The sequence below is a fragment of the Dromiciops gliroides genome, chromosome 5 (genome assembly GCF_019393635.1).
Source record: "Dromiciops gliroides isolate mDroGli1 chromosome 5, mDroGli1.pri, whole genome shotgun sequence".
Classification (NCBI taxonomy): Eukaryota; Metazoa; Chordata; class Mammalia; order Microbiotheria; family Microbiotheriidae; genus Dromiciops; species Dromiciops gliroides.
The window spans coordinates 188156538-188182216 of NC_057865.1; the positions used below are offsets into that span (position 1 = coordinate 188156538).

The 25679-nt window shown below is 44.8% G+C and overlaps 1 protein-coding gene across 3 annotated transcripts; it reads right to left on the minus strand.

The window, feature by feature from the left end:
- Positions 1-55: 55 nt before the first annotated feature.
- Positions 56-20869, minus strand: PHC1 (polyhomeotic homolog 1). 3 transcript variants are annotated; one of them, XR_006353236.1, is made up of 16 exons: positions 20740-20869; positions 18140-18293; positions 16593-16754; positions 16029-16106; positions 13174-13323; positions 12366-12521; positions 7497-7989; positions 5512-6269; positions 4917-5064; positions 4504-4715; positions 3642-3756; positions 3147-3255; positions 2815-2965; positions 2133-2364; positions 1155-1342; positions 877-1014 (listed from the first exon to the last, which is right to left on the minus strand). XR_006353236.1 is itself a non-coding variant. In XM_043966284.1 (15 exons), exons 2-15 carry the CDS (start codon positions 18251-18253, stop codon positions 860-862), a joined length of 2982 nt encoding a protein of 993 aa, XP_043822219.1. In that variant the 5' UTR covers positions 18254-18293; positions 20740-20869; the 3' UTR covers positions 56-859. The 3 variants fall into 3 exon arrangements, 2 of the variants coding, with proteins under 2 accessions (XP_043822219.1, XP_043822218.1); XM_043966284.1 differs by lacking the exon at positions 1155-1342 and having other exon boundaries at positions 56-1014; positions 16644-16754; XM_043966283.1 differs by lacking the exon at positions 1155-1342 and having other exon boundaries at positions 56-1014.
- Positions 20870-25679: the final 4810 nt, after the last annotated feature.

A 25679-nucleotide genomic window follows, 5' to 3' on the forward strand; every position in this document is an offset into this window, starting at 1 on the left:
GTATAAGAGTCAGGGTCTAGGAATTCAGGAATGAAGTAAGACAGACAACCAAGACCAGTTTTCATCCTTTTACTAAGGAAGAAAAAAATATTTGAAATTTTTGTTGTACAAGAAACAGGGTCTGAGGCAGGTGCTTATCCTCCTGCCCCTAGTAACTCAAGAAAAGGGGGAAGGGTGGGTAGAGTAGAAGAAAGCCAACAGATGAATGGGAGAGAAAAAAAGAGAATGAGAAAAACCACACACGTGCCAGCCACAAACATGCCATACATCCCTGCAGCAACTCAAGTTATGAACCAACTCTCAAGAGGGATGGGCAGCCCCACCATGAAGCAGGTGGAGCTGCAAAGTATTCAGGAAAAAGGGACTTGGCCATAGCTACAGTGGTACAATCTGGGGAGAGAAGTACCATAGACTAGACAATCCTACCCTTATTACCCCGATGGGGGAAGCAGCCCCAGATCTCATTGCTCCACCATGCATGGTCAGGCCCTTGCCTTACCGTAGGCCTTCAAGAGAATTGAAGTCCTGGCTGGAATTGCCAACCAGGACAGAGCTGAACAGCCCTTGCCCTCCAGGTCTTATAAATTTGGGGGTGTAGGGAAGGGTGGGATGGTGATGGAGGAGCCGGTTTTTTTAAAAAATAAACTAGAACTGAGAAGTATCAAAGCTGCTGCCAGGTACTAACAGCAAAGTTCAGCAGGGGGGTGGGGTGGGCAAAAACCCATTTTTCTTGTCTATCCCCTCCCCACTGCCAAGACAGCTCCCTCTTCCCTTGCCCAGATCTCTGCTGATCAGCAGCAGGTTGCCACTTGGGCAGCAAGGGAGAACCCACTTTGGGCTAGTCTGTGGAAGGGCTTTGTTAAGTCTCCTTGAGGACATTGATCTTGGCGCATATCTTGAGGGCTGGGCCCAACTTGATGTTCATGGCACTCATAAGATGTTCTTCTTTGAGTAATAACAAAGCCTGTCCATCGATCTCTTGGGAGCGGAACTCTTCTGCGATCTCTTGGCATCCTAGAAAAAGGCAAAGAGGAGAAGTTAGAAAACAAGAGCCAATTGGAAAAGAGAGTAATGGGTGAAGAAGGGAGAGAAAAAGGAAGGATTGGAAGGCAGTGGGGCTATAACCTGGCCTGTCTCCCTTAGGACTGTCCCACCTGTTTCACAGCAGCCTCCAAGCATCTTGGCCCCATCTCGTGCCATCCTGCTGCCCTCCTCTCCATCATTTCCATCCCAGGATGCCCCTTCCATTTTCAGGTTGAGGAGCTTCAGATGCATAGCAGACAGTATTTCCTTTGCCCTCACAGTGCCCCAGACAGAACAGTGGCAGGGCGTGATGGATGAACTGAGGATAAGCAATGGCAAAGCTGGAATGGGACTCACTTAGCCTAAGTTTAGTGCTATAACACAGGATCTGAGGTGGCATGTTTTGGGGGTAGAATGAGAGGAGGCTGGGCAAGTGGATGTACCTGCCTAAGAAGGATTAAGGAAGAACTAACTAGTTAGTCAAAACTACAAAACCTGGAACTAAAACCTAGAGCACTTACTCTGTAGGGGTCCACAGTGGAGAACTGGCAGTAAATTTGTGATTGAGCACAAAGAAGACCTATTGGGGCCCAGAACTCATACTAACAGATCATCCAGGGAAGTATCTTAGATCGGTTTAGAAATTGGCCCTAGGGGGTGGGGGTAGGGGCAAGGAAGAACGTGCTCATTCCTTAAAATATTTTGATGTTAAGAAGCCCTAGGCTCCTCGTGATAGTGAAATATAGTCACTGCTTATAAGAAATAGGACAGTTTTTTAGAAACCAGCACAAAAGGCTGAAAAAAGTTGGAAAGGAGGTCTGCTGTAGAGAATAACAGCCATGATAGTAGAATCCCAATAGGTTTCAAACAATGAAAAGTTTCCATTTCGGTAACATGATGGAATACCAAGCCAATTTCTAAGAAATTAGATTAAGTGCCATGAAACCCCAAACGATTGAAGAAAAAATACAGCCTATGCTACTTATGTACTCTACTACTACAGTGTTATGACCCTGGTCCTATAGGAAGGGTTGGGGACATTTTCTAAAAAGTCAAGACCTAGGTTAACATTTCAGGCCTCTGGGGAGAGATTATCAGTAGTATCTGACCTTGTAGAGAGGCGATGAACTCATAGACTTCTTCCACGCTCCAGCGGCTGGGATTACTGGACAAGAAGACAGGATTGATACCATGCAGCTCTGGTGTTAGGGGGTCGGTGTTAGGGTTTCCCAGGTCTCGTTCTCCGTGACCAGCCCTCACTGATAAAGGCCCAGGGGATGTGGGAGATAGCGCTTCGTCATAACTAGAGTTATCTGAGCCCCGACTAGAATCCTCTTGACCCTGTGGAGACAGAAGAGGGACTAGTAGAATTAAAAGCTGAACAATGATAGGCATTTCCCACATTCTAGGGGCCTTTAGAATGTTTTCAAGAGATATGCACATGTATGAAGTACTCTGCAAATGCATATGAGGCAGCTCTATTTACAGGGAAATTTGCATTTTTACTGCATTGTTTTGATTTTTCACGTTTCTCCTTTTTCATAATATACCTCTCCCAGATCTCCCATGCAAAAATTACACTGGAAGAATTGGCGAAGAACTTGAGGACACATAAGGGAAGTGAGGGACATTTCTCATCCAGACTAACATGGGGTTTGGATGTTGCCACACTCAGCTGTGCTTCAAACTCCTTGAAGTGAGGAACAGGAGAGGGTGAAGGATGGAAGGAAATTGGTTTCTGGGTGGGGTATAGGTATCTCAGTGGTCACTGGCTCTTCAAGGGAAGCTCACCCGGTGTCTCTTGCCCTGGATTTTGGCCCGGGCAATGTCAGAAGAGCTTCGTCTAGGCCCACGCCGGCGTACTCGAGCATAGTTAGCCTCCTGGAACTCCTTCATCTTCTTCCGTTTTAGGCGAAACTGGTGGCTACAGCTCACATTGTACCTAAGGGAGCAGGGGATAAGGCATAGGAGCAGGTAGGGCTTCCCATTACCAATGCTAACCCAATACAAAACAGAATGGATCTGTTAAGGAAAGGAAGAGGGAGTCAGGAGAGAAAGAGCCAAGAGAGCATTTGGGAAATGGCCTTGGGAAGGGACTGTGAGGGTTAGGGGGCTATGAGTACCTCTTAGCACATGTCATGGAGCAGAATCTCTTGGAGCCACGGAACTGCTCCTCTGGAGCATACTTTCCACAGTACTCACACTTCAGAAGATTTGTTTTCTTATCCAGCTCTAGGGAACAAGGAACTGATGAGGGACAGGCTATTGCGGCTGCCCCTCAGAAGCCCATCTGTAATCCAGCTCTCAGCCCCTAAGTAGCCCAACTGGGAGCTCTTCCACAGTTCACCATTGAAACTGTTCTTTAAGGATACACGTCATTGCCACTTGGGATGTTTTCATGCCTTTCTTCATTCACATCCTTCTCCAACCCCCAACCTTACCTCTGCTGATCCCTTCAGTGGCTAGCTGAGAAGGAAAAACCCCAAACAGCTAACCAAGAGAGTATGAGACCCCTTCTTCCCAAAGAGAAATAAGCCCAAAAGAGATCTAGTAAATTGGTCCAAGCCCATCAGCATGAACCTCTTTCCCCCCAAAGGGGTCTTCACAGACATACTCACCTGAAGTTATACTGTCCCCTCCTAGGGGGCCACCTGGTTGGCTTTCATTCAGCCCTGCAGGAGCCCCTGGCTGTAATGGTTTCTCAGACTCCTTTAAGAGCTGAGAACAGCCAACCTGTAAGTGGCAACATAACTAGTTAGCATGTTTCCTTCCTTTTCCCTTTACAGTTCTTTTCAAGGATAGCCCTGTGTAAGGTTCTTATTTGCACCCTTAAGTTAGCTGCCGAGTCGAAACCAGAGAAGATCACTCTCCTAGAATAGGTGGGACAATCAAAAGTCCCCGGGTCTTCCTACAAAACACTGGAGAGCAGATGTACATTCTCCCTAAAACCCTTTTTCTTTTTAGACTTTTGTCAGAACTGGGAGTCAGGTCTTGGCACTGTCACTAACCAGCTGAACAACCTTGGGTAGCCCTCTCATCTGTTGTAAACTCTCTCAGTGTATTTGTAAAATCAAAAGGTTAGATTACATAATCTCCAGAGACCCAATCTTATTCTATACATTTTTTCTTTCATCTCCCTATTTCTATCGTTTGTTTTTGTTTTTCTTTGTTTCTTTCCAACTTGTATAGGATCATATGTTGTGAACCAGAAGGAACCTTAGACCACTTAGTCCTTTCCTCTTGTTTTACAGGTGAGGAACATGAGGACCAGAAGGTTTAAATGCCATATGGGTCCAAAGCCCCATAGTGCCTGGATTCAGACACAAGTTCATTGACTTTAGATCCAGAGCTAATGAACCCTGGGGTGTGTACCCTCCCTCATCACAAATTCATTCATTCGGATTGAGGGAACAGCTATCTTTTGCTTAGGGGAGCAAGTTGAAATTCCCATCTCTAAATTACTTGACCCTACTCCCTCACCGGGAAAGGTTCTGCCCCTTCCTGGATGACAAAGCCTTCAATAATGTGGGTGAGGATTTGAGGTTTCACAATGGCCTGTGGGGGCTTCAAGTCACCCATCTGTCGAGACATCATGGCCAACGTAGGGGGTGGCACTGATGGGGTGGTGGTTGAGACTGCTAGGTCACTGCTAGGAGTGTTAGGGACCATGTTGATCACTGGCTCAGCTTTCTCTAGAAAACAAAAATACATGTATAAGAAGTAGATAGAAGAAGAATAAGATAGGCTCTGCCAGTTTGGTCAGCCACAAGAGTGGATTCACTGGATCATCCCAACCCAGATTACCCATTTTGGGGATCTGCCCATTTATCTCCATTCCAGCGTGGGTGCACCCCTGCCCTGGACAGTGTCTAGGAAGGCCACTGTCATCTCACCTGCAAGGCTGCCCTTTTCTTCCATGGTTTTGGGGCTCTCCACAATTGGTGATGACTTGGCAGGAAGTAGAGTGTTTATAGTGGAGGCTTCCTCTCTATCTTCCTCAGATTCAGCCTTTCGCTTAACAGCCAGAGTCTGGGGTTTGCCCTTTATAGTGGGGAATGAAAAAGAAAATAGGAAGAAACCCAAGGATGAAGGACAAGATAGGATTATGACCATTCCCACCTCAGCAGCTCTAAAGTCTCTAAAATATTCCTTTCTGGGCCCTCTCCTTTGTTCTCTGCCTGGGACCTTTCTGAGACTAACCTAGGAGTCAAGTTCTGCTACATGTTGGTTTGTCCCAGGACTCCTGCCTACCTTAGAGTGGGCTTAAACAGAATTGTTGCTAAGAAAATTCATTACCAGGGATATGGAGTTTGAACACTGCTTATGTTAATATTAGATTCCTTCTACTGCCAGGACCAGAAAAGCAGCAGTGTCCCTCAACTTTGAGGCTTTCTTCCAGCTCAAAAGGGAACTATCCCCTCTGTGACCCAGGTCCCCCCAAACAACTCCTCAAACACACAATTCCTTTCCTTTTTGGTTGTCACTCACCGGCAGCTGGACAGACTGCATGTAGAAGGCAGCAGGCACCTGGGCCACAACAGGCGAGGAGGTGGCTCCCCCCTTTACCACATGCGCTGTCCCTTGAAGAGGGGTCAAGCTGACCCCAGGGGCCAGTGGTGGAGGGACCTCTTGCAGGGTGCCAGTAGCCTGGGAGGGTGGTGAAGTTACATGGGTCTGGCCCACTCCCTGCACCGTGCCTGGCATTCCCCGAGAAGTTGGCACAGCAGCTGCCAGCTGTGCTAAGCCTAAAGCCTGTGCCTGGGCTGAACCTGGCTGCCGGCTTCCAACGACTTGAACGGGAATATGTGGCGGAGGCTGCTGGGCAGCAGACATCTTGGTAGCCCCTAACTGAGGGGGCTTAATGGATGCCATCGGAAGCTTGGATTGGATGGGGATGGGTGGTTTAGGGGCCGAATCAGGTGGGAGCGCAAGGGCCTGGGACTGGAGCATAGGCTGGACAACCAGGGTCTGAGCTTGCTGGGATTGGGGGGGTGGGGCTTGCTGGGGAGGTGGGACTTGCTGTGGCTGAGGGGCAGTGAGGTTTGGGGCTTGCTGTTGCTGCTGCTGTTGCTGCTGCTGGGCTAACTGGAGATGGGTAGCTGTGTGGAGCAACTGGGACTGCCGGTGCTGGAACTGTTGCTGGTGGTGGATGGCAATCTGCTGCTGGATTACCACTTGCTTCTGCTGTAGGTGGATCTGCTGCTGTTGCTGGATCAGAGAGTGGGGCTGGATCTGTGTGTAGGTTGCTAGAGGAATGAGGCCAAGGTGGGCAAGGGAACAGGGAAAGAATAAAATGCGATCAAACTAAAGCGTTCCTCCCAGGAGCTCTAAACTTTGAGGTCATATAATAAAAATAATCCTAGACTGAGATGTACCTCCTGACATCACCTTATCCATACTGTTACTTATTATATTGTTAGGTATTATCAAATTTGCCTATTCCTAAAAATTACTGGAAAGGGGATCATATATCTTACAGAGATGTCAAAATTACAAAGAAATGGTGCTAAAAGTACTATATAAATATCAAACAATTGTAACAACTACAATCAACTCTCAATCCTCCCTTGGTGATTTAGACACACTGTTATTTATAATATAATATATGGGTTTCCCCCAGCCAAGGCCCGGAATATCTATGCTAACATTAAATAAGCAGGGGATTAAGCCTAAATACTAAAAAGGGCATATAGAAAGTAAGTGCATGTAGCTATGTCTCCTATCTACCTACATTCCAAAAATAATATATTCATTTTTATTATTTGTTGTTTTGGTACTATCCCTTCCTTTTCTCCCATTCTGTTATTATTTGGTTATCATGATTTGGCAACATTAGAATATAGGTTTCGCTATGAGGTTCGACAATTCCTATTAACACATATTTCCTAAGATCTCACAGTGAAACAGCTCACTAAAACTTTCAACCCCCTTGGGGAAACCAAGGTCCAAGGAGCAACAGGGAGCTTCTAATTTCACACAGAAAATCAGGGGCAGGCCTAAGAGTAGAACTCGGGGCTCAACTACAATTTTTTCTCTTCTCAGGTAGTGAGTAATCCTGAATCTAACAGATGGACACAATGGGTAGAAACTTGGTCTATCTGCTACCCCGTACTTGGCCCATAGTTGGTACAAACGTCTGTCTGTCCCCAAGCCTAAGAGAGGGAACACAGTGACAGAGGAAAGGCAATGCAAGGCTTCAGAGTACAGCAGCCAGAACCAAGCAGCTTAGAAGCTGGTTGGTGTTTGGTGTAGAGTTACCATCAGTATGCATTATTTTTCTAATTAGCACTAGCATGACATAGGATGAATACATGTTCATTTTCTTTTCTCATGCTACAATAGGGTCAATTAAGAGTAGTCTGATGAATCTTTTAAACAAATGGGAAAAAAAGTAGCCAGTCCTCTGCTTTCAGAGAAAAAAAACCACAGGTCTTTGGTGAATAAAGATACCCTGCGGAGCCAAGATAGCTCACCTGAGCTGATAAGGGTCTGGCTGGGGGCAGGTGTAGCTGTCCGGGTCAGGTTCATGCCCACACTCTGCTGTCCACTGCTCTCTACCTCTGCCTTCTTGGCTGCTGCATTTTCTGCCTCTGTCTGGCTGCCCTGGCTCACTGTCACTGCCTGGGCTGCGGGCAAAGGCTGCACCACCCCAGTGCCCTTCCTGGAGCAGCTCCCACCTCCACCCATCCCTGAAGAGGACACCTGACCCAGGCCCCCAGAGGCCTGGCCACCCCCCGGCCCCACAGATCCTGGGATGCCATTCCCACTGCTCCCACCAGCTTGACTGAGGTTGAGGGACTGGCCCGCCCCGCCAGAGGAAGCTTGAGCCACAGCTAAAGGCTGGCCAGTGGCTTGGGGAAGGCCTGTAGTGGGAGAGGCTCCAGGGGGAATGGCCTTTTGAGCAGAGCCCTGCATTTGGGGACCCTGGGCTGAAGACTGTTGGCTCCTCACTGCCAAGTTCTGCACCTGAAAAACGAAGTGAGAATAATTAGGAGAAAAGGAGGGAACTAAGGAGGGTCACACGATAGAGGAGCTAGAAGGGACTGAGTCCAAACCAACAACAGAAGAAATGTTCTTCCAGCCTCTGCTTTAAGACCTCCAAGGAGGGGCAGCTAGTTGGCTCAGTGAACAGAATGCTAGGCCTGAAGACAGGAGAACCTGCATAAAAATCCAGCCTCGGACTCTAACTAGCTGTGCGACCCCGGGCAAGTCACTTAACCCTACTATCTGTCTTCAAGAACCTCCCCCTGCCCCCTACCAAAGACCTCTAAGGGGAGGTGGGGGTCGGTCCAGAAGGATCCACTATTTCTCAAGGCAAACTATTCTACCTTTTTTTTTTGTTTTGGTGAGGCAATTGGGGTTAAGTGACTTGCCCAGGGTCACACAGCTAGTAAGTGTTAAGTATCTGAGGCCAGATTTGAACTCAGGTCCTCCTGAATCCAGGGCTGGTGCTTTATCTACTGAGCCATCTAGCTGCCTCTATTCTACTTTTTAAAAATTTTTTTTAAACTATTCTACTTTTTTTTTTTTTGTGGGGCAATGGGGGTTAAGTGACTTGCCCACTCTCACACACCTAGTAAGTGTCAAGTGTCTGAGGCCGGATTTGAACTCAGGTACTCCTGAATCCAGGGCCGGTGCTTTATCCACTGTGCCACCTAGCTGCCCCCAAACTATTCTACTTTTTGACAGCAGTAATCATTTGGAAATTTTTCCCAACCTTGAACATCAATTGCCTCTCTGCACCCAATGCTCCTGGTTCTGGTCTCTAGACTAAACAGAACAAACCTAATCCCTCCTTGATATTAAAGCAATTCAAATACTTTTATGAAAGCTGTGATGCCCATCCCCCCCTCCCCAAGTCTTCCCTCTAGATCCAATATGCCCATTTCTTTCAACCAATCCTAATATGTTATAAACTCAAGGACTTTCACCATTCTGGCTCCCTCCTCTGGGTTCTTTCCAGCTTTTCACTAACCTTAAACTCTGGTGTCCAAGAATGAACATAGCACTCTAGATGAGATGTAACAATGGCAAAGTAAACTGGTACATCTATCACTTCCTACTGCTGGAAGATATACCTAGCTAATGAAGCCCAAGATCACATGAACTTTTTTTGGCTATCATATCACATTACTTATATTGAGCTTGCAGTCCACCAAGCCCTTCAGATCTTTTTCAGAACAATTGCTGTTTGCAGAAACAACTGCTAACCATGCCTCCTCATCTTATACTTATGGAGGTGATTTTTTTGGTATTCAAATGAAAGATTTTACATTTATCCCTTTTGATCATCATATTATTAGGTTCATCTCGGGGCCCTTGCCTATCAAGATCTATCATTCGATGTGTTAGCTATTCCTACCAGCTTTGTGTCTTCTCAAATTCTTACCACCTATGCCTTTCAAAGTCATTGATAAAAATATTAAACAGCATAGGACCAAGGAGAGATCCCTGTGGTATGCCACTGAAGACCCTTTGTCACAATGACACTGAACTGTTAACTACTTTTTAAACCTGGCAATCCAACCAGTTCTGAATCCATCTGATTATATTATTACCCAATCCATATTCTCCATCTTCTTAAGGAATCTGAGGTATTGACATGGAAGGGAAAAGTAGTCACACGTCATAACTTCAATCCCCCAGGGCTAGAGCAAAACACATTAAAAGCCTTCCATTGACCCAGGCTAGAAATTTTGAGCTCATAGACCCAAAGTACATCAGTCAGAAAGGAGGCCAGAAGTCTTCCAATCCAACCCATGACTGAACAATTATGCCCTCTACAATACCCTCAACAAGGGGCCTCCTTGAAAACTTCCAGTGACAGGGGCCTCTTTAATCCTTCAAGATCAGCCATCTTTTTGTCCAGCTCTAACCTTTCTTCCAACTTCCTGTCTCACATTACCAGCTGCTTACTGTACATCTCAAACTGGGACGTTCTGTAAGCACATCAAACTCCAAATGTCCAAAACAGAACTCGTTCTTTCTTCTCCCAAGCCATCCCCACTTTCCAACATCCTTATCATTCTCAAGGGTACCACCATCCTCCCAGAAACCCAGGTTCACAATCTTACCATTCCCCCACTTCTCACTCACATAGACATCTACTGCCAAGTCTTGATTTTTACTCTCACAAAATCTCTCACCTATGCCTCCTTCCCTCCACTCAGAGTCACCATCCTTGTACAGGCCCTCATCTTTCACATCCAGATTATTGCGACAGCCTGCTGGTTGGTCTCTCTTCCCTCTACACCATCCTCTAGTTATCGGATAAACACTAGTGGTCCCCATTACCTTCTGGATCAAATACAAAATCTTAATGTCTTTTAAAGCCCTTCAGACCTGCCCTTTTACTACCCTTCCAATTCTCTTACATTTTACACACACTCAACAACCCCATGATACTGGCCTTGCTGTCCCTCAAAAATGCCACTTGCCCTTTCAGATCTGTATCTTTACTCTGGCTATTCCACCTCACACCTGGTGTGTTCTCACTCCTCATCTCTGCCTGCCTACTTCCCTTATTTCCTTTAAGAATCAACTTTGACTAGAGGCAGCTGGGCGGGGCAGAGACTAGAAGACCTGAGCTCTAATCTGTCCTAGGTGACCTTGGGCAAGTCACTTCACCCTGACTGCCTCCAGTTAGTGCCCCCTCTCTGAGATGACATCCCATTTATACTGCATTTCTTTTCTTTGCACAGTTCCTTGTGCAGGATCCCCCTCTGTGACTGTGCGGATTCTCTCTCCCCCTTAGAATGTGAGCTCCCTGAAGTCAAGGATTGAGAGTTTTTTACTTTATCTGTATCCCCAGGATTTGGTATAGTGTCTGGCATATAGCAGGTACTTCCTAAAGGCTTAATGATCTTGAAGATGATGACAAAGAGTTTTCCCTTAGAGCCAAAATTGGCCTCCCTGAAATCTTTACCCACTAGAACTTGCTCTTCTCCTCCACATGACAAGGCCCTTATTCTTATAATAAATGTTTCCAAATCCTATGGTTCCTTCCTCCAAAACAGTACTCTGATTGGCCACTTCCTCATTTCCATGCTGCCTCCCTAGTGCAGGCCCTTGAGACCTGAAATCTGGATTACTCCAAGACAATCCTCACCAGTCTCTACCTCCAGCTGCCTCTTTCTGTAACTCTTCCTGTGTTGGGCTGTCAGATTCCTCTTCCCCAGAACACTCTGACTGCTACTCCCCTATTCAATGATCTATTTCTTCCCACTTGTGTATTGAATCAAACACAGATTCCTCAGTTTCAGAGACATTTCTAACTGAATAGGTCCAAAACAAAATCCATGATTTTTTCCCCTTGAGTCTATCCCCAAATTTCCAGTTTCTGTCCAGGGCACGGCTATCCCTCTAGTTATCCAGTTCCCAACCTTGGTGTCATCCTTGACCCCTCAAGTTTACCTGTCAAACTCCTCATGCATCTTATCTTTCCATTTCTACCCCTACATCTTGCACCCCATCTCCTCTCTACGCACATGGCAGGCTGGATCAGCTCTCACCTTTACTACTGTAATAGTAGCAATCATGGTTTCTGGTCTATCTCTGCCACCACATTCTCCCTACTCCTATCCACCCTCCACAGAGTAGCTCAAGTGATCTTTCTAAATGTAGATCTGACCATGTCACATCCCTACTCAATAAACTCCAGTGTCACCCTAGTACCTCTAGGATCAAATATAAACTTTTCTGCTTGACATTTAAAGCTACTTATATCTTTTTTTTTTTTTTTTAGTGAGGCAATTGGGTTTGAGTGACTTGCCCAGGGTCACACAGCTAGTAAGTGTTAAGTGTCTGAGGCCAGATTTGAACTCAGGTACTCCTGACTCCAGGGCTGGTGCTCTATCCACTGCACCATCTAGCTGCCCCCTACTTCTATCTTTCCAGACCTGTTATGCATTCCCCTCCTCTACACAGCCCACAATCCAGCCAAAGTGGCTTTCCTGTTCTTTGTCACATGATACTCTAGTTCCTGTCTCTGATGTCTGGAATGCATTTCCTCCTCACCTCTGCCTCATGGAATCTGATTTTCTTCAAGAAAGTGGTTCAAATACCACCTCATATAATAAGGTCTTTCTTGGTCACCCTCACTGAGAGTAGTTACTCCTCCTCTGCCCTGGCCAGGTTAGCTTCTATCTGTTTTCTGCATGTTTTGTATAGATGCATATGCATGTTTGGTCTCCTGTTGGAAGACTGAATAATCTGCTCCTTGAGGGCAGAGGTTACTTCACTTTTTGTCTTTTTATCCCCAGCACCCAGCCCAGTCCCTGGCACAGAGGAGGCCCTTCATAAATGCTTGTTGACATTGAAGTAGTTGAAGTAGTCATTACTACCTGATCTGTATCTGTGTGGACGCCAGGAGACTGAGCAGATGGCACTTCCTGTTGGACAGCAGCCACAGCCCCATTAGGCATTAGGATGAGCTGGGATGCTAGGGGCACATTCCGGCCCAGGGTCCGGTTCACCTGTAACAGGTTACCCAGCTGTGGCTGGCAGGGACAGTAGAAAAACAAGAATGGAGGAGAGGTGAGTAAGAGACAGAAGGGGAAAAAGGAACAGAGAAATAGAGAACATGAGATAAAATAGACATAACTGCTGGAATAGCTAAGCCTGGCTCTTTTTCCATGTCAGCCCTTTTGTTCTCAATATTTGATTAGTGTGTAGAAAACTGGATTTATAGCAAGAAACCAGAGCCAGGGATTCATGTTTTTGAGAAATCAGTTAGTCAAGATATCAAAGATTTCAAATAAGTAAATGGAAAATGGGCTATGATATGGCAATCCGCTGTAATTTTCAGAGATTCTAAGATATTGGCCAGGAGGTATGGCTTTCTCTTCATATCTATATTTTAACCCTGGGTGGATCATAAATAAGAAACTTAATGTAACTTTAGCAAAGAACGGATCCTTTAGCCCTCATCTAGCATCTTCCATTTGGGGATCTCAAAGCATCTTCCTGGGGACTACAAACATCAGTAATCCCTCCTAAGGCAAGGACAACAGTAGCTTGTCCCAAGACATCTGGGTGACCAAGATCAAAGAAAGTGACAAGTCTTGGTTTCCAATCTTGACCCAAGTTGCTGCTAGAGAGAGAAAGATCAGGATGTTCCTGCAGGGATGATGGTTATGTATTGTGGCTTACCCGAAGATACATCTGGGCCTGGGACTGGTTGAGGGGTGGAGAGGTGGTATTCCCCAGGAGTACAGACTGGGTAAGAGTGGTAGCACTGGGGGAGCTCACGCTCTGGGAACGGCTGATGAGCTGAGCTGCAGATGTGGTAGCTAGATTGATCTGTGTGATAGAAAAAGAACGAGACCTAAGGATGGTTGGGAAGATTTAAAAGGGACAGAAAACCTCTGTATGTTTCCCCTCCAACAAATCTAGCCTTACAATCAAGAATAGGCCATCTTCCCCCTCAGGCAGGGTCAAAAAAGGAGCATCACAACTCCTCATTAATATGAAGTTTAGGAAGCATTCTACCACTTGCTAGGCACCCAAAGTCCTGCAGGTCCAGGACGTCATTTGATGTCATCCACTAGACCCCGAATGTTGGGCTGACAGTCACGAAAGCACAGAACAGTAGCCTTTCCTCACAGGGCTACACAGCGCGGAGTGCTGGCCTCTTCCCGGGAAGAGACAGCTCTCCCTAGTTTCATTCTTCCACATTATTTATATCTTCTATTAAGACCCTGGGGTGGGGGGGGAGCAGCTAGGTGGCGCAATGGATAAAGCACTGGCCCTGGAATCAGGAGTACCTGAGTTCAAATCTGGCCTCAGATACTTGACACTTACTAGCTGTGTGACCCTGGGCAAGTCACTTAACCCCCATTACCCTGCAAATAAATGAATAAAGAAATAAAGAACTCCAGTGAGAGAACTCATTGGTTAAAAACAAACAAACAAACAAAAAAACCCCTAAAACAGATTCAAATAGTTCATCCCTTCTTGTTCTTTTTTTCTACACAAGAAGAGAAAGTCTTTGCTCTTAGCCTGAATTAACTAGGTTCCCAAACTCAAATAGAGATAGCTATGTGTCTTAGAGTGCTGAGGCTTTGAGTCAGGAAAACCTGAGTTCAAATCCAGCATTGGACACTTAAGTAGCTATGTGACCCTAGGCAAGTCACTTAACCATGGTTGACCCCAGTTTCCCCAGATATATGACTTTGAGCTCCCAAGGTTATTGTAAGGCTTAAGTGAGATCATATTTATAAAGTGCCTTAGCACAGCACTGGCACATAGGGGGCCCTTAATAAAGGCTTGTTCCCAGAGTGGTAGATCAATGGAATAGGCTAGGCTCAGGAAATGCAGTAGTAAATGACACTAGTAATGTGGTGTTTGATAAACCCAAAGACTCCAGCTTCTGGGATAGGAACTCAGTATTTGACAAAAACTGCTGGGAAAACTGGAAGATAGTATGGCAGAAATTAGGCATAGACCAACATCTTACACCTTATACTAAAATAAGGTCAAAATGGATACATGATTTAGACATAAGAGGTGATACCATAGGTAAATTAGGAGAGAAAGGAATAGTGTACCTATCAGATCTTTGGAAAGGAAAACAGTTTTTGACCAAACAAGAAATAGAGTATATTATAAAATGCAAAATGGATGATTTTGATTATATTAAATTTAAAAAATTTTGTACAAACAGAAGCAATGCATCCAAAATTAGAAGGGAGGCAGAAAGCTGGGAAACAATTTTTGAGGCCAGTACTTCTGATAAAGGCCTCATCTCTAAAATATATAGGGAATTAAATCAAATTTATAAGAATCCAAGTCATTCCCCAATTGAGAAATGGTCAAAGGATATGAACAGGCAGTTTTCTGATGAAGAAACCAAAGCTATCTATTCCCATATGAAAAAATGCTCTAAATCTCTAATGATTAGAGAGATGCAAATTAAAACAACTCTGAGGTACCACCTGACACCTATCAGATTGGCTAAAATGACAAAAAAGGAAGATAATAAATGTTGGAGAAGCTGTGGGAAAATTGGAACACTAATGCATTGTTGGTGGAGCTGTGAACTGATCCAACCATTCTGGAGAGCAATTTGGAATTATGCCCAAAGGGCGATAAAGCTGTGCATACCCTTTGACCCAGCAATTCCACTTTTAGGTCTTTTTCCCAAAGAAATCATGGAAGGGGGAAAGGGACCCACATGTACAAAAATATTTATAGCTGCTCTTTACGTGGTAGCAAGGAACTGGAAGTTGAGGGGGTGCCCATCAATTGGGGAATGGCTGGACAAGTTGTGGTATATGAATACAATGGAATACTATTGTGCTGTAAGAAATGATGAGCAGGAGGAGTTCAGAGAAACCTGGAGGGTCTTACATGAGCTGATGATGAGTGAGATGAGCAGAACCAGAAGAACATTGTACACAGTATCATCAACATTGAGTGTTGACCTACTGTGATGGACTATATTCTTCTCACCAATGCAATGGTACAGAAGAGTTCCAGGGAACTCATGATAGAAGAGGATCTCCAAATCCAAGAAAAAACAAAAAAAGAACTGTGGAGTATAGATGCTGATTGAACCATACTGTTTCTTTTGTTTTGGGTGCTGTTGTTTTTTTTTTCTATTTTGAGGTTTTGCATCACTGCTCTGATTTTTTCTCTTGTAACAGGATTAATGCAGACATAGGATTAATGTTATTATGTGTATATATATATGTGTGTATATATATCTATCTATATGTATATGATATATAGATATATAGATATAACCTATATCAGATTACCTGCTGTCATGGGGAGGGGGGAGGGAGGGGAGGGAGGGAGGGAGAAAAATCTGAAATTGTAAAGCTTGTATAAACAAAAGTTGAGAACTATCTTTACATGTAACGGAAAAAATAAAATACCTTATATGTAAAAAATAAATAAATAAATTAAAAAAAAATAAAAATAAAGGCTTGTTCCCTTCCCTCTGCCTTCCTCAAACACCTCAAGTGTTAATTGCAGTTTCTCTCGTGGGCAGAAGTACTCACTGAGGCCTGAGTAGTAGTGGTCTGCTGAGGTGTGCTGGTGCTTGGGGAGCTGGCTTGTCGGCTGGCTGCGATAGTAGCCTGCGTATAACAGAAGAGAGGAGAGAGAGCACAGAGACAAGCAAAGACCCTGAGTCTTCCAATAACGTCTGACATACACAAACACACAAAAATTCCTGGTGAGGACAAAGAGGTTTTATTACAGAGCATGGAGACAGAAGGCATTTTCATCTTTTGTTTTGGTTGTTGCAAAGCAGTTTGACACATACAACTCCAATACCTTCTCCAACCTCAATATAAGAGGTCAATATTCTCACTGCCACTTATTGGATAAGTATGACTTAGGACCAGAAGGCCTTCTTGTAGGGTTACATCATGAGTCAGTACTGAGAGGAGGCCTTAGAAATTCTAACTCTTGGGCTGACTCTCCACTGGCCTCCAGAGACTCTAGCAAAATGTCAAAGGGCTATCCCTCCCCCGAAAGAAGGGCGAGAGGCAGAGGAGAGACTCTATCCTCAGCCCTACTTGGCATAGATGCAGTGCTTCCCAAGGGTCCCCCCGACCCACCTGTGGTGCCTGTCCCCTCCCTCTTGGGCCAGCTGGCTGCTGACCTCTCACCTGCTGGACGGCAGCCAGGCTGTGCAGCTGGGCATTGCTGAGCTGCTGCTGAAGCATGAACTGGTGGAAGTACTGAGCTGCATTAGGCTGTCTCTGTAATGCCTGCAGGGCCTAAGAGAAACAAGACAAAGAGAGACAAAGTCACTTAGAATAGGGACCTGCTGACTCCTAACCTGACTGCACTGTTGTGAGCCAGTCTGAAAAAGAGTGGCCAGGTAGAGGTGGAAGCCAGGGATACACACAACAGCAATCTGATTCTGTCCTTGAGGAATTGAGTAATTATTCTATTCGAAGCAATGGGTACAAGCTGTACCCAGCTGTCCAAGTTGGTACATCAAAAATGAGAACAGTGCCATTCATACAAATCCACATTTCTCAGTGTGGGATCTCTGAACATCTGCTGTAGGAAATAAGAGAGGACATTCTGAGGGGAAATAAATAGTAGGTGATGACAGTTTAGGGGAAGAAGCAGATTAAAAACCAAATACTGAGGTTCCCAGGAAGGCAAAGTAACTTTGAGTGGAGAGTAGATAACAATAGTAACAACTGGTATTTATAGAGCTCTTTAAAGTTTGCAAAGGGTTTTATTTGTATCATCTCATTTGATTAGAACAGCAGTAAAACGGTTTTATCTAGCACTCTAGAAATTATAATTTTCAATTAACTGGCATTCTGAACACAAGCAATAATAACTGAGGCTCATAGTTATGACCCTAGGTCACTGCAGAACCCGTAGTGACTGCTTCAATCATTGTGGATATGGGATACTCTACTTCCAAACAATAACAGAAATTTCTTGTATAAAAATATGAAAAAAGATACATTAAATGTAATCAAATGATCCAAAATGCTATAAAAGGAGGATCACAGAATTTCAGAATTAGAATGGGCCTTAGAGAACATTAAGAGAACATTAAGAGGGCAGCTAGGTGGCGCAGTGGATAAAGCACCAGCCCTGGAGTCAGGAGGACCTGAATTCAAATGTGGCCTCAGACACTTGACACTTACTAGCTGTGTGACCCTGGGCAAGTCACTTAACCCTCATTGCACCACCAAAAAAAAAAAAAGAGAGAGAACATTAAATGAACAAACTGAGGCCCAGACAGGTCAAGTGATAAGATCATCTTGGCAATAATGGAGCTAGAATCTGAACCCAGATCATGCCTCTAAATCCTATCCTTTCTACCATATCACACTGCCTCTTAAGGTCCGTACATGCCAAATCTGACATGAGCATCAGAAATAGTTACATGAATAAAGCAATGTAATCAGCCCTACAGGGCAACTCACTTTCTTCTGATTTTCCTCATATTCTGCTTGCCCAAACCTTTTTAGAAGCATAGAAAGGACGCATTTCTGAAACTGAAAGGCATCACCTTTTTCAGCCCCTTCTTTTTACAAACGAGGAAGCTGAGGCAGTGGACCATCTATCTATCTTCCTATGTCCTTGACCATCCCACAAATCACAGCCCCTCACCCTCAGAAACCCTCCTTACCTGCACTGCCTGCCGCTCATAGAGTGACATTTGAGCTATCTGGGGGCGAGTGCTGCCCCCTGAGCTGGAGCTCCCATTGGTGGAGTTGGAGTTCTGTTCACTCTCAGTTTCCATTACAGCAGTCCAGGGGCCCCAAAGCTAGCACTCTTGAGACCTAGATGGAAGCAAAATCAGTAGTCATAAACCCAATCCAAAATAGCTTTTTTGCTTTATTATTCTAGGTCAGGAAAAAAAACAAACAAACAAAAACCAAAAAAACAAAACAGATTAATCTTTCCTTCACCTTCTACACTCTTGGATCTCCCATAATTTTACCAATCATAACTCCCCACTCTTTTTATTTATTTTTTTTATAGTCTCTCTCTTTTGTTTTATTTATTTTTTTGGCGGGGCAATGAAAGTTAAGTGACTTGCCCAGGGTCACATAGCTAGTAAGCAAGTATCCGAGGCTGGATTTGAACTCAGGTCCTCCTGACTCTAGGGCCGGTGCTTTATCCACTGTGCCACCTAGCTGCCCCCTCCCCACTCTACTTGGACATTACATCTACCCTCCTCCACCCCAAATTTCTCTAATCTTTTGAAGTTACAGATCTCCCATATACTGTTTTTCCTCAAAGCTGTCAATAAATAAGAGGAACTCAATGGTTTTTGGTAAAGAAATTTATAGTAACAATACCACCTCAAGGAAGGTAAAATAAAAACATAAAAACATTTGAAAGCCTTCTCCTGTTATCTCTTAACCTTAACAATTCCCTGAGATGACAGGGCGAATATTATTTTTATTTTACAAGTGCAGAAACTAGGGCACAGAAAGGTTAAGATACTTGCCTAAAGCCAATGACCTAAGTTAATGAAAGAATCTGAGCTTGAACCCTTGCCTAGCTTTAGCTGTTTCTAGTTTGGGCATGTCACTTCCCCCATGCCTCAGTTCCTCCATCTTTAAAAAAGGCTTGCCAACAATGTTGTGTAAGAATTTTGCATAGCCGTATAAAATGAAAATTATCCAAAAATCAAAGGAAATTTCAATAGAGAATAAGGTTTGATGTTTTAACTTTTTAAGAGTCCTCCCTCTAACATACAAAACCTCTTTTAAAATACTAGGCTAGTTCAATCCCCTCACTTAACAGATGAAGAAAACAAGGTTGAGGTGAAAGGACTCACCCCAGATCAAAAGGTGAGTTAGTGGAAGAGCCAAAACCAAAATTTGGCTCTACTGATTACTATCCTAGTCTCAAGCTCTTTTCAGTTAAAGAGACAGGAAGAAAGAGTATGAATTCACTCACAAACCAGCTTGAAAAAACTCTGTCTATTCTTTTTTACTTTTTCCGAACTCGACTAATTGAAGAGACCACCTATGATTTCCCTCTCACCCCCCCACTCCCCCACCCCCCAGCCTGAGCTTCACCAGTGCATCCCTTGGATGGGTGGGGAAACTAGTAGCCCACCTCTGTCGACCTATTAGGAATTGTCAGGTCCGTAGAGCTTTACTTGGCTCAGAAATGAAAAAGATCAAATCAGATTTTCCCCTGAGGGCTGTCAATGATTTCATTTTATTATTTGTTTTAGGACTAGAGTCATAAGAAACTAAACAAAAATCAAAGTACGGGACCATGACAGAAACTTTGAAGCAATTCTCCTCTTTCCTCGAAGTACTCATCCTTCCCAATATTCTCTGAGACTTCCAAGAACAGTTAAATCTGGGAGTAGTAAAAGTCAATGGCAAAAATGCTTGCTATGTAGGATACTATTCCCGGATCGGTTCTAACTTCTTGTGCCTCTTATCTGAGATTCTAAAGCACTCAGGAAACAGACTCATGAATTCCACTAATAATCGGTGAAAAAAGCAGATCCTTTTTACAGAAGAAGACTGTCAGAGGGGCCGCCCTAATACCAGACCAGGAAAGGGTCTCAAAGACCCCTGAATCTTGGATGCCAGTTTAGAAGTTTATTCTGCTCTAGGTCAAGAGTTAGGTTCTTAATACTACTGAAGATAGAGAATGGGGGGGGGGGGGGAAGTATCCGAGTTGTGTTAAGCACCACAAACTTAAAGAGGCGATGGTGAAGGCAGGAGCCCGGTTTCAAGTGAGATTTCCCAGGACAGATCCTTGGGAAGGAGGGAAGACAGGGTCTGGGTGAAGGGGCCGGGACACTGTCAAGAGAAGAAAATGCAGAGAAAGCAGGGGAACAGGAAAAGCCAAATGCCCAGGGGTCCTGGGTCCCCGAGGACGGAGACTGGGGAGGTTCGGGGGAGAAGGGGAAGTCCGAAGAGAGGAAGAGGGATGAAGAGAGGAGCAGGATGAGGAAAGGCAGAGGGAGCTTGGGGAGAGGCGGGGGCCGGCGACAGGGGCCGGAGCCCGACCCCGACCAAGGGATGCCCGGGGAGGGAAGCCACCGGGCGGCAGCACCCAAAAAGTTCGAGGCAGAAAATGAATGGGGGGCAGAGCGGTCGGAGGCAGCTGGGGGAAGGAGGAGAGGAGGCGGCGGCCGGCCTGGAAGGGGGACCGGGCAGGCAGAGGACCTGCTCGACCGAGGACCGCTCGTGGCCAGGGGAGGGGGCAGCGGAGGCGGGGTGGCCAAGCCCTCGGGGCGGCCGAGGTTACCTTCACGCCCGGCTCGGCCCCCGGGGCCTCCCGGGAGGCATCCACCTCAGGTGTTGGGGAATCCCCACTCGCCGGCGCCGGGGGGCGGGGACGGAGCCCAGGGGCCGAGGGGCGGGCGAGGGGCTCGGGCGGGCCTCGGCTCCGCGGCGGCGGGCGGCGGGGGCAGCGGGCTCGGCGCCTCCTCCCTCCCCGGCCCGGAGGGAAAGGGGGCGGGGTGGCCGAGCGACGGTCCCGGCCGCAGAGCACCCGCCCGCCCGCCGGGCTCCTCCTCCTCCGCCTCCTCCTCCTCCTCCTCCTCCTCGGCTGGGGCCGGGCCGGGCAGCGGGCACAGGCGGCAGCTCCGCTCCGGCCTCCGGGGCTCCCTCCAGGGCCCTGTCACTTCCTGCCAAGCGAGGAGGAGGGGGCTGGTGGGCTGGCAGGCTGGGGATGGAGGAGAGGGGGGCTGGCGGAGGAGGTGCTTCCGGGGCAGCCCGATCCCTCCGCTCCTCTCCCTCTGCTCTCCTCTCCTCCCTCCCTCCCTCGCTTCCCTCGTTTCCTGCCCCGGCCCGTTGCCATGGCGACGCAGCTCTTAGGCCTCCCTCGGCCTGGCTGGGCCCCAGCTCCTCCCCCTCCCCCCCAGCCCCCTCGACCCTCTTTCTCTGTTCTGCTTCTCGGTTGGAGGGACGAGGGGGCCAAAGTGCTGGACTCTAGCGGGGGTTCAGAGGGAGGGAGTGATGGGGGTGGGCTCGAGCATCTGGGAATGAGGGAGAGAGGGGGAGGGGGAGAAGAAGGGGAGAATGTAAGGGGTGGGCTCGAGCATCTGGGAATGAGGGAGGGGGAGGGGGAGATGGAGAAGGGGGAGTGTGGAGGGTTGTGGGGGTGGACTCTAGCATCTGGGAATGAGGGAGTGAGAGAGAGGATGTAGGGGATTGTGGGGGGTGGGCTCGAGCATCTGGGAATGAGGGTTAGAAATTAGCTCTGGCAGAAAGAAAACAGGGTCTTGAAAGAGATCTCGAAACAGTCAGAAAGGGAAAAAAAGCAAGAAAAGGGGGGGGGGGCCAGGATTGACAGCAAAGAATGATAGGCTGTTGAGTGGGAAGCCTGGGCTCCGTTTCTGTTGAGTTGGAATCAAGAGGACCAGAGTGCAAATCCTCAGCTCTTCCACTTACTACCTGTGTTGATCTAGCACCAATCGATTGATCTCTCTGACCCTCAGTTTATTCATTTGTAAAAAGAGGAGGCTGGACTGGCTCTAAATTCCATATGATCCCTTGTTGGTTTAGGGTGTCCCCAAAGACTTAGTGCAGTTTTAGGCTTTAATAGCTTCAAACTGTTTAAGAGCATAAAAATTATACAATTAACACTCTGTATATTAATTCTCACCCACTTCTCCTGAAAGGTAGTACAAAACATTAAATTGTCCCTGCCCACGGAAAGCTTACATTCTTCATAGTTAGGCATACACATCATTCCGTTTCTGAGAGTATTTTTTTAAAAATTTGCTTATTCTAGGTGAAGCAGTACTGTATAGTATAGTGGGTAGAGAAGATCTGAATCCAAGTTTTGCCTTTGGCATTTGCTAGTTTGTATGCCAAAGTGTGTGTATGGGACCCTGTACAAATCATTTAACCTCTAAGTATATCCCTAGGTAAATTCTTTCTCTTAAGACTGTAAGCTGCAGGGCTAGTGGTAACCTGGTGTTGATAATGAGAGTTTCCTTACTAGGCATTTCCTATAACAATGAAGTCATTGGTCTTGTTCAAAAACCAGTCATTCTAAATAGAGGAAGTTCCAATATGTTTTGAGTAATGTCAAAGCTGGAATACAGCTAATTCCCCAAGAGGAAAACATTCATTTAAATGTATAAATTCTTGTTTGTGTTTTTAAAAGTCATGTTATATTATAGTTACACTTCATAAAATCAACATGAATTCATTCAGTGGTGGAAATCAAAGAGAGGAAGAACAAAGATCAAAAGAGATAGAACCAAATCTGTCATTGTCAAACTTTATTATTTCCTCATGCTACTGGTTCATCTTAATAAAACATTTTACAGATGTCACAGAGTTAGTAATCAGTAGGACCCACAGTGACCACCTAGACCAACACACTCAAAAAAGAATCCTCACTTCTAAAATCCAGGAAATATTCATCATATTCTAAGCTAAAAGACCTCCACAGAGGGGGAAACCTACATCCTGAGGCAACCCATTCCACTTTTGGATAGGTGTAATTGTTAGCAGGTTTGGCTTTACAATAAACCCAAATTTACCGCTTTGTAACTTCCTTTGCTCCAGGTTATACCCCTCTTGGGGCCAAATGGAGTAAATTAATCCTTCTTCTCTGAACAATAGCCCTTCAAATACTTGAATTCAGAAAAGGTGTCACCCTGAATCTTCTCAAATTCTTCCTGATTTTTCTACCAGCTATACCATACTGTTGTACTTAGAATTAGCAAATACTTATAATAATTAAATAATACCCACAAGAACAGAATGATGGGCATGGCTGTCTTTGAATTAATAGAAGCTTTGAGTGGGCAGATATGATTTTTTTCCATGCTTTGTACTACCTCTTGGAGAGGCTGGTGAAAATTAATATATAGCATGTCGTTAATTGTATAAACAAAACAATCCCACTTCTTTCATTTTTATTTATTTTAATTTTTTTGGTGAGGCAACTGGGGTTAAGTGACTTGCCCAGGGTCACACAGCCAGTAAGTGTTAAGTGTCTGATTTGAGGTCAGATTTGAACTCAGGTACTCCTGAATCCAGGGCCGGTGCTTTATCGACTGTGCCACCTAGCTGCCCCAACCCCACTTCTTTCAAATGATTTTTTTATCATAAAAGTATTTTATGATTTTCCAGTTACATGTTAAGATAGTTTTCAACATTTTTTTCATAAGATTTTTAGTTCCAAATTTTTCTCCCTTCCCTCCTCCTTCTCCAAGACAGCAATATGATATAGGTTATATGTGTATAATCACATTAAACATATTTCTGCAATAGTCATATTGTGAAAGAAGAATCAGAACACAAGAGAAAAACCTCAAAAAAGAAAAGAAAAACAGCCAAAAAGTAGAAACGGTATGGTTCAATCTGTATTCAGAATCCACAGTTCTTTTTTCTGGATGTGGAGAACAATTTCTATCATGAGTTCTTTGGAATTGTCTTGGATCATTGCACTGCTGAGAAGAGCCAAGTCTATCACAGCTGATCATCACACAATATTGCTGTTGATGTGTACAATGTTCTCCTGGTTCTGTTCACTTCACTCAGCATCAGTCCACTTTAGGTCTCCCAGTTTTTCTGAAATCTGCCTGCTCATTATTTCTGACAGCACAATAGTATTCCATTCCATTCATATACCACAACTTGTTCAGCCATTCTCCAATTGATGAGCATTCCCTCGATTTCCAATTCTTTGCCACCACAAAGAGAGCTGCTATAAATATTTTTGTACATGTGGGTCCTTTTCCCTTTTCTGTGATCTCTTTGGGATACAGACCTACTAGTAGTATTACTGGGCCAAAGGATATGCACAGTCCCATAGCCCTTTGGGCTTATCAACTGATTTTTATTTTTTATTTTTTTTAGTGAGGCAATTGGGGTTAAGTGACTTGCCCAGGGTCACACAGCTAGTAAGTGTGTATCAAGTGTCTGAGGCCGGATTTGAACTCAGGGACTCCTGACTCCAGGGCCAGTGCTCTATCCATTGCGCCACCTAGCTGCCCCAACTGATTCTTTTAAAACAGGGACTCTAGGCCCTTTAATATTCTGGTTACTCTCCTTTAGTTGCTTTTCAGCTTATCAATATTCTTCCTAAACTGTAGTGCCCAACATTAAATACAATATTCCCCATGTATTCTAACTAGAGAAGAATACTGTGGTTCTATCACTTCCCTCTTCCTGGAAGCTGAACCTTTCTTAATGCAGCTCAGGATCACATTATTGTTTATTTTCTGACTGATTTTTCACATTGTTGACTGACAGCCATCTTGTAATACACTGAAACCTCCAAGTCTTTTTCAGACAAACTGATATCTAACATGCCTTCCTATAAATACCACTTAACAAATCAATTTCTGGATTTCTGGAACCCAAGGGTAAGACTTTATATTTATCCCCATTAAATGTCATTACTTAATTTGGCCCAGTATTCTAGCCCATTAAGATCTTTTTAGGTATGGATTATCATCTTAGCTATGGACATCAAGCTTAACTTGGTGTCCTCTGATGATTTGATTTGAATGCCATCAATGTTTTTATCCAAGCCACTGGAAAAAGAAAATGTCAAGTTTCACAAAGCCAAGCACAGATTCCTGAGGTACTCCCCTGGAACCTGCTGCCAAGTTGACCTCAAACCAGTCATTCAACAGGTTCCAAATCTAATTATACTATTATTGCCTAGCCCACATTTCTCCATCTTTTCTGCTACAATAGCAAAAGATACTTTATCAATCATTTTACCAAAGAAATAGGAATTTGATTTTCATATATAAAAGCAGATGAGGAGAGGAGAGCTTTTATCCTACCTATGTGGCAGGAATCATGGTTAGTTTAGGTTAGGCACTCTCCACAAATGAAGGATCAATGAATGCTGTCACTAAAAATAATTTGGTAAGTAACTAACACTAGTAAGCTCCTACATCTCCTCCTTTAGTTCAGGTTCCTTGAACAATTTAGTAATATTTCATAAGTGTATCACAACTTTAACTCTTTTTTTTTTTTGGTCCCCATCTATCATTTACTCCATGAAAATTTCCAAATCTAGTATGACTCAAGTCTCATTATCTATTAAGATTCTTATCTCCTATTTTTACATGTAACTGAGAAAAATAAAATACTATTAAGATTGAAAAAGATTCTTGTCTCCCTCCCCACTTCACATAATCCATAAGAAAATATATTCATATTATATCATGGTATACATTTAGTACAAGAAATAGAAAGATAATAAAA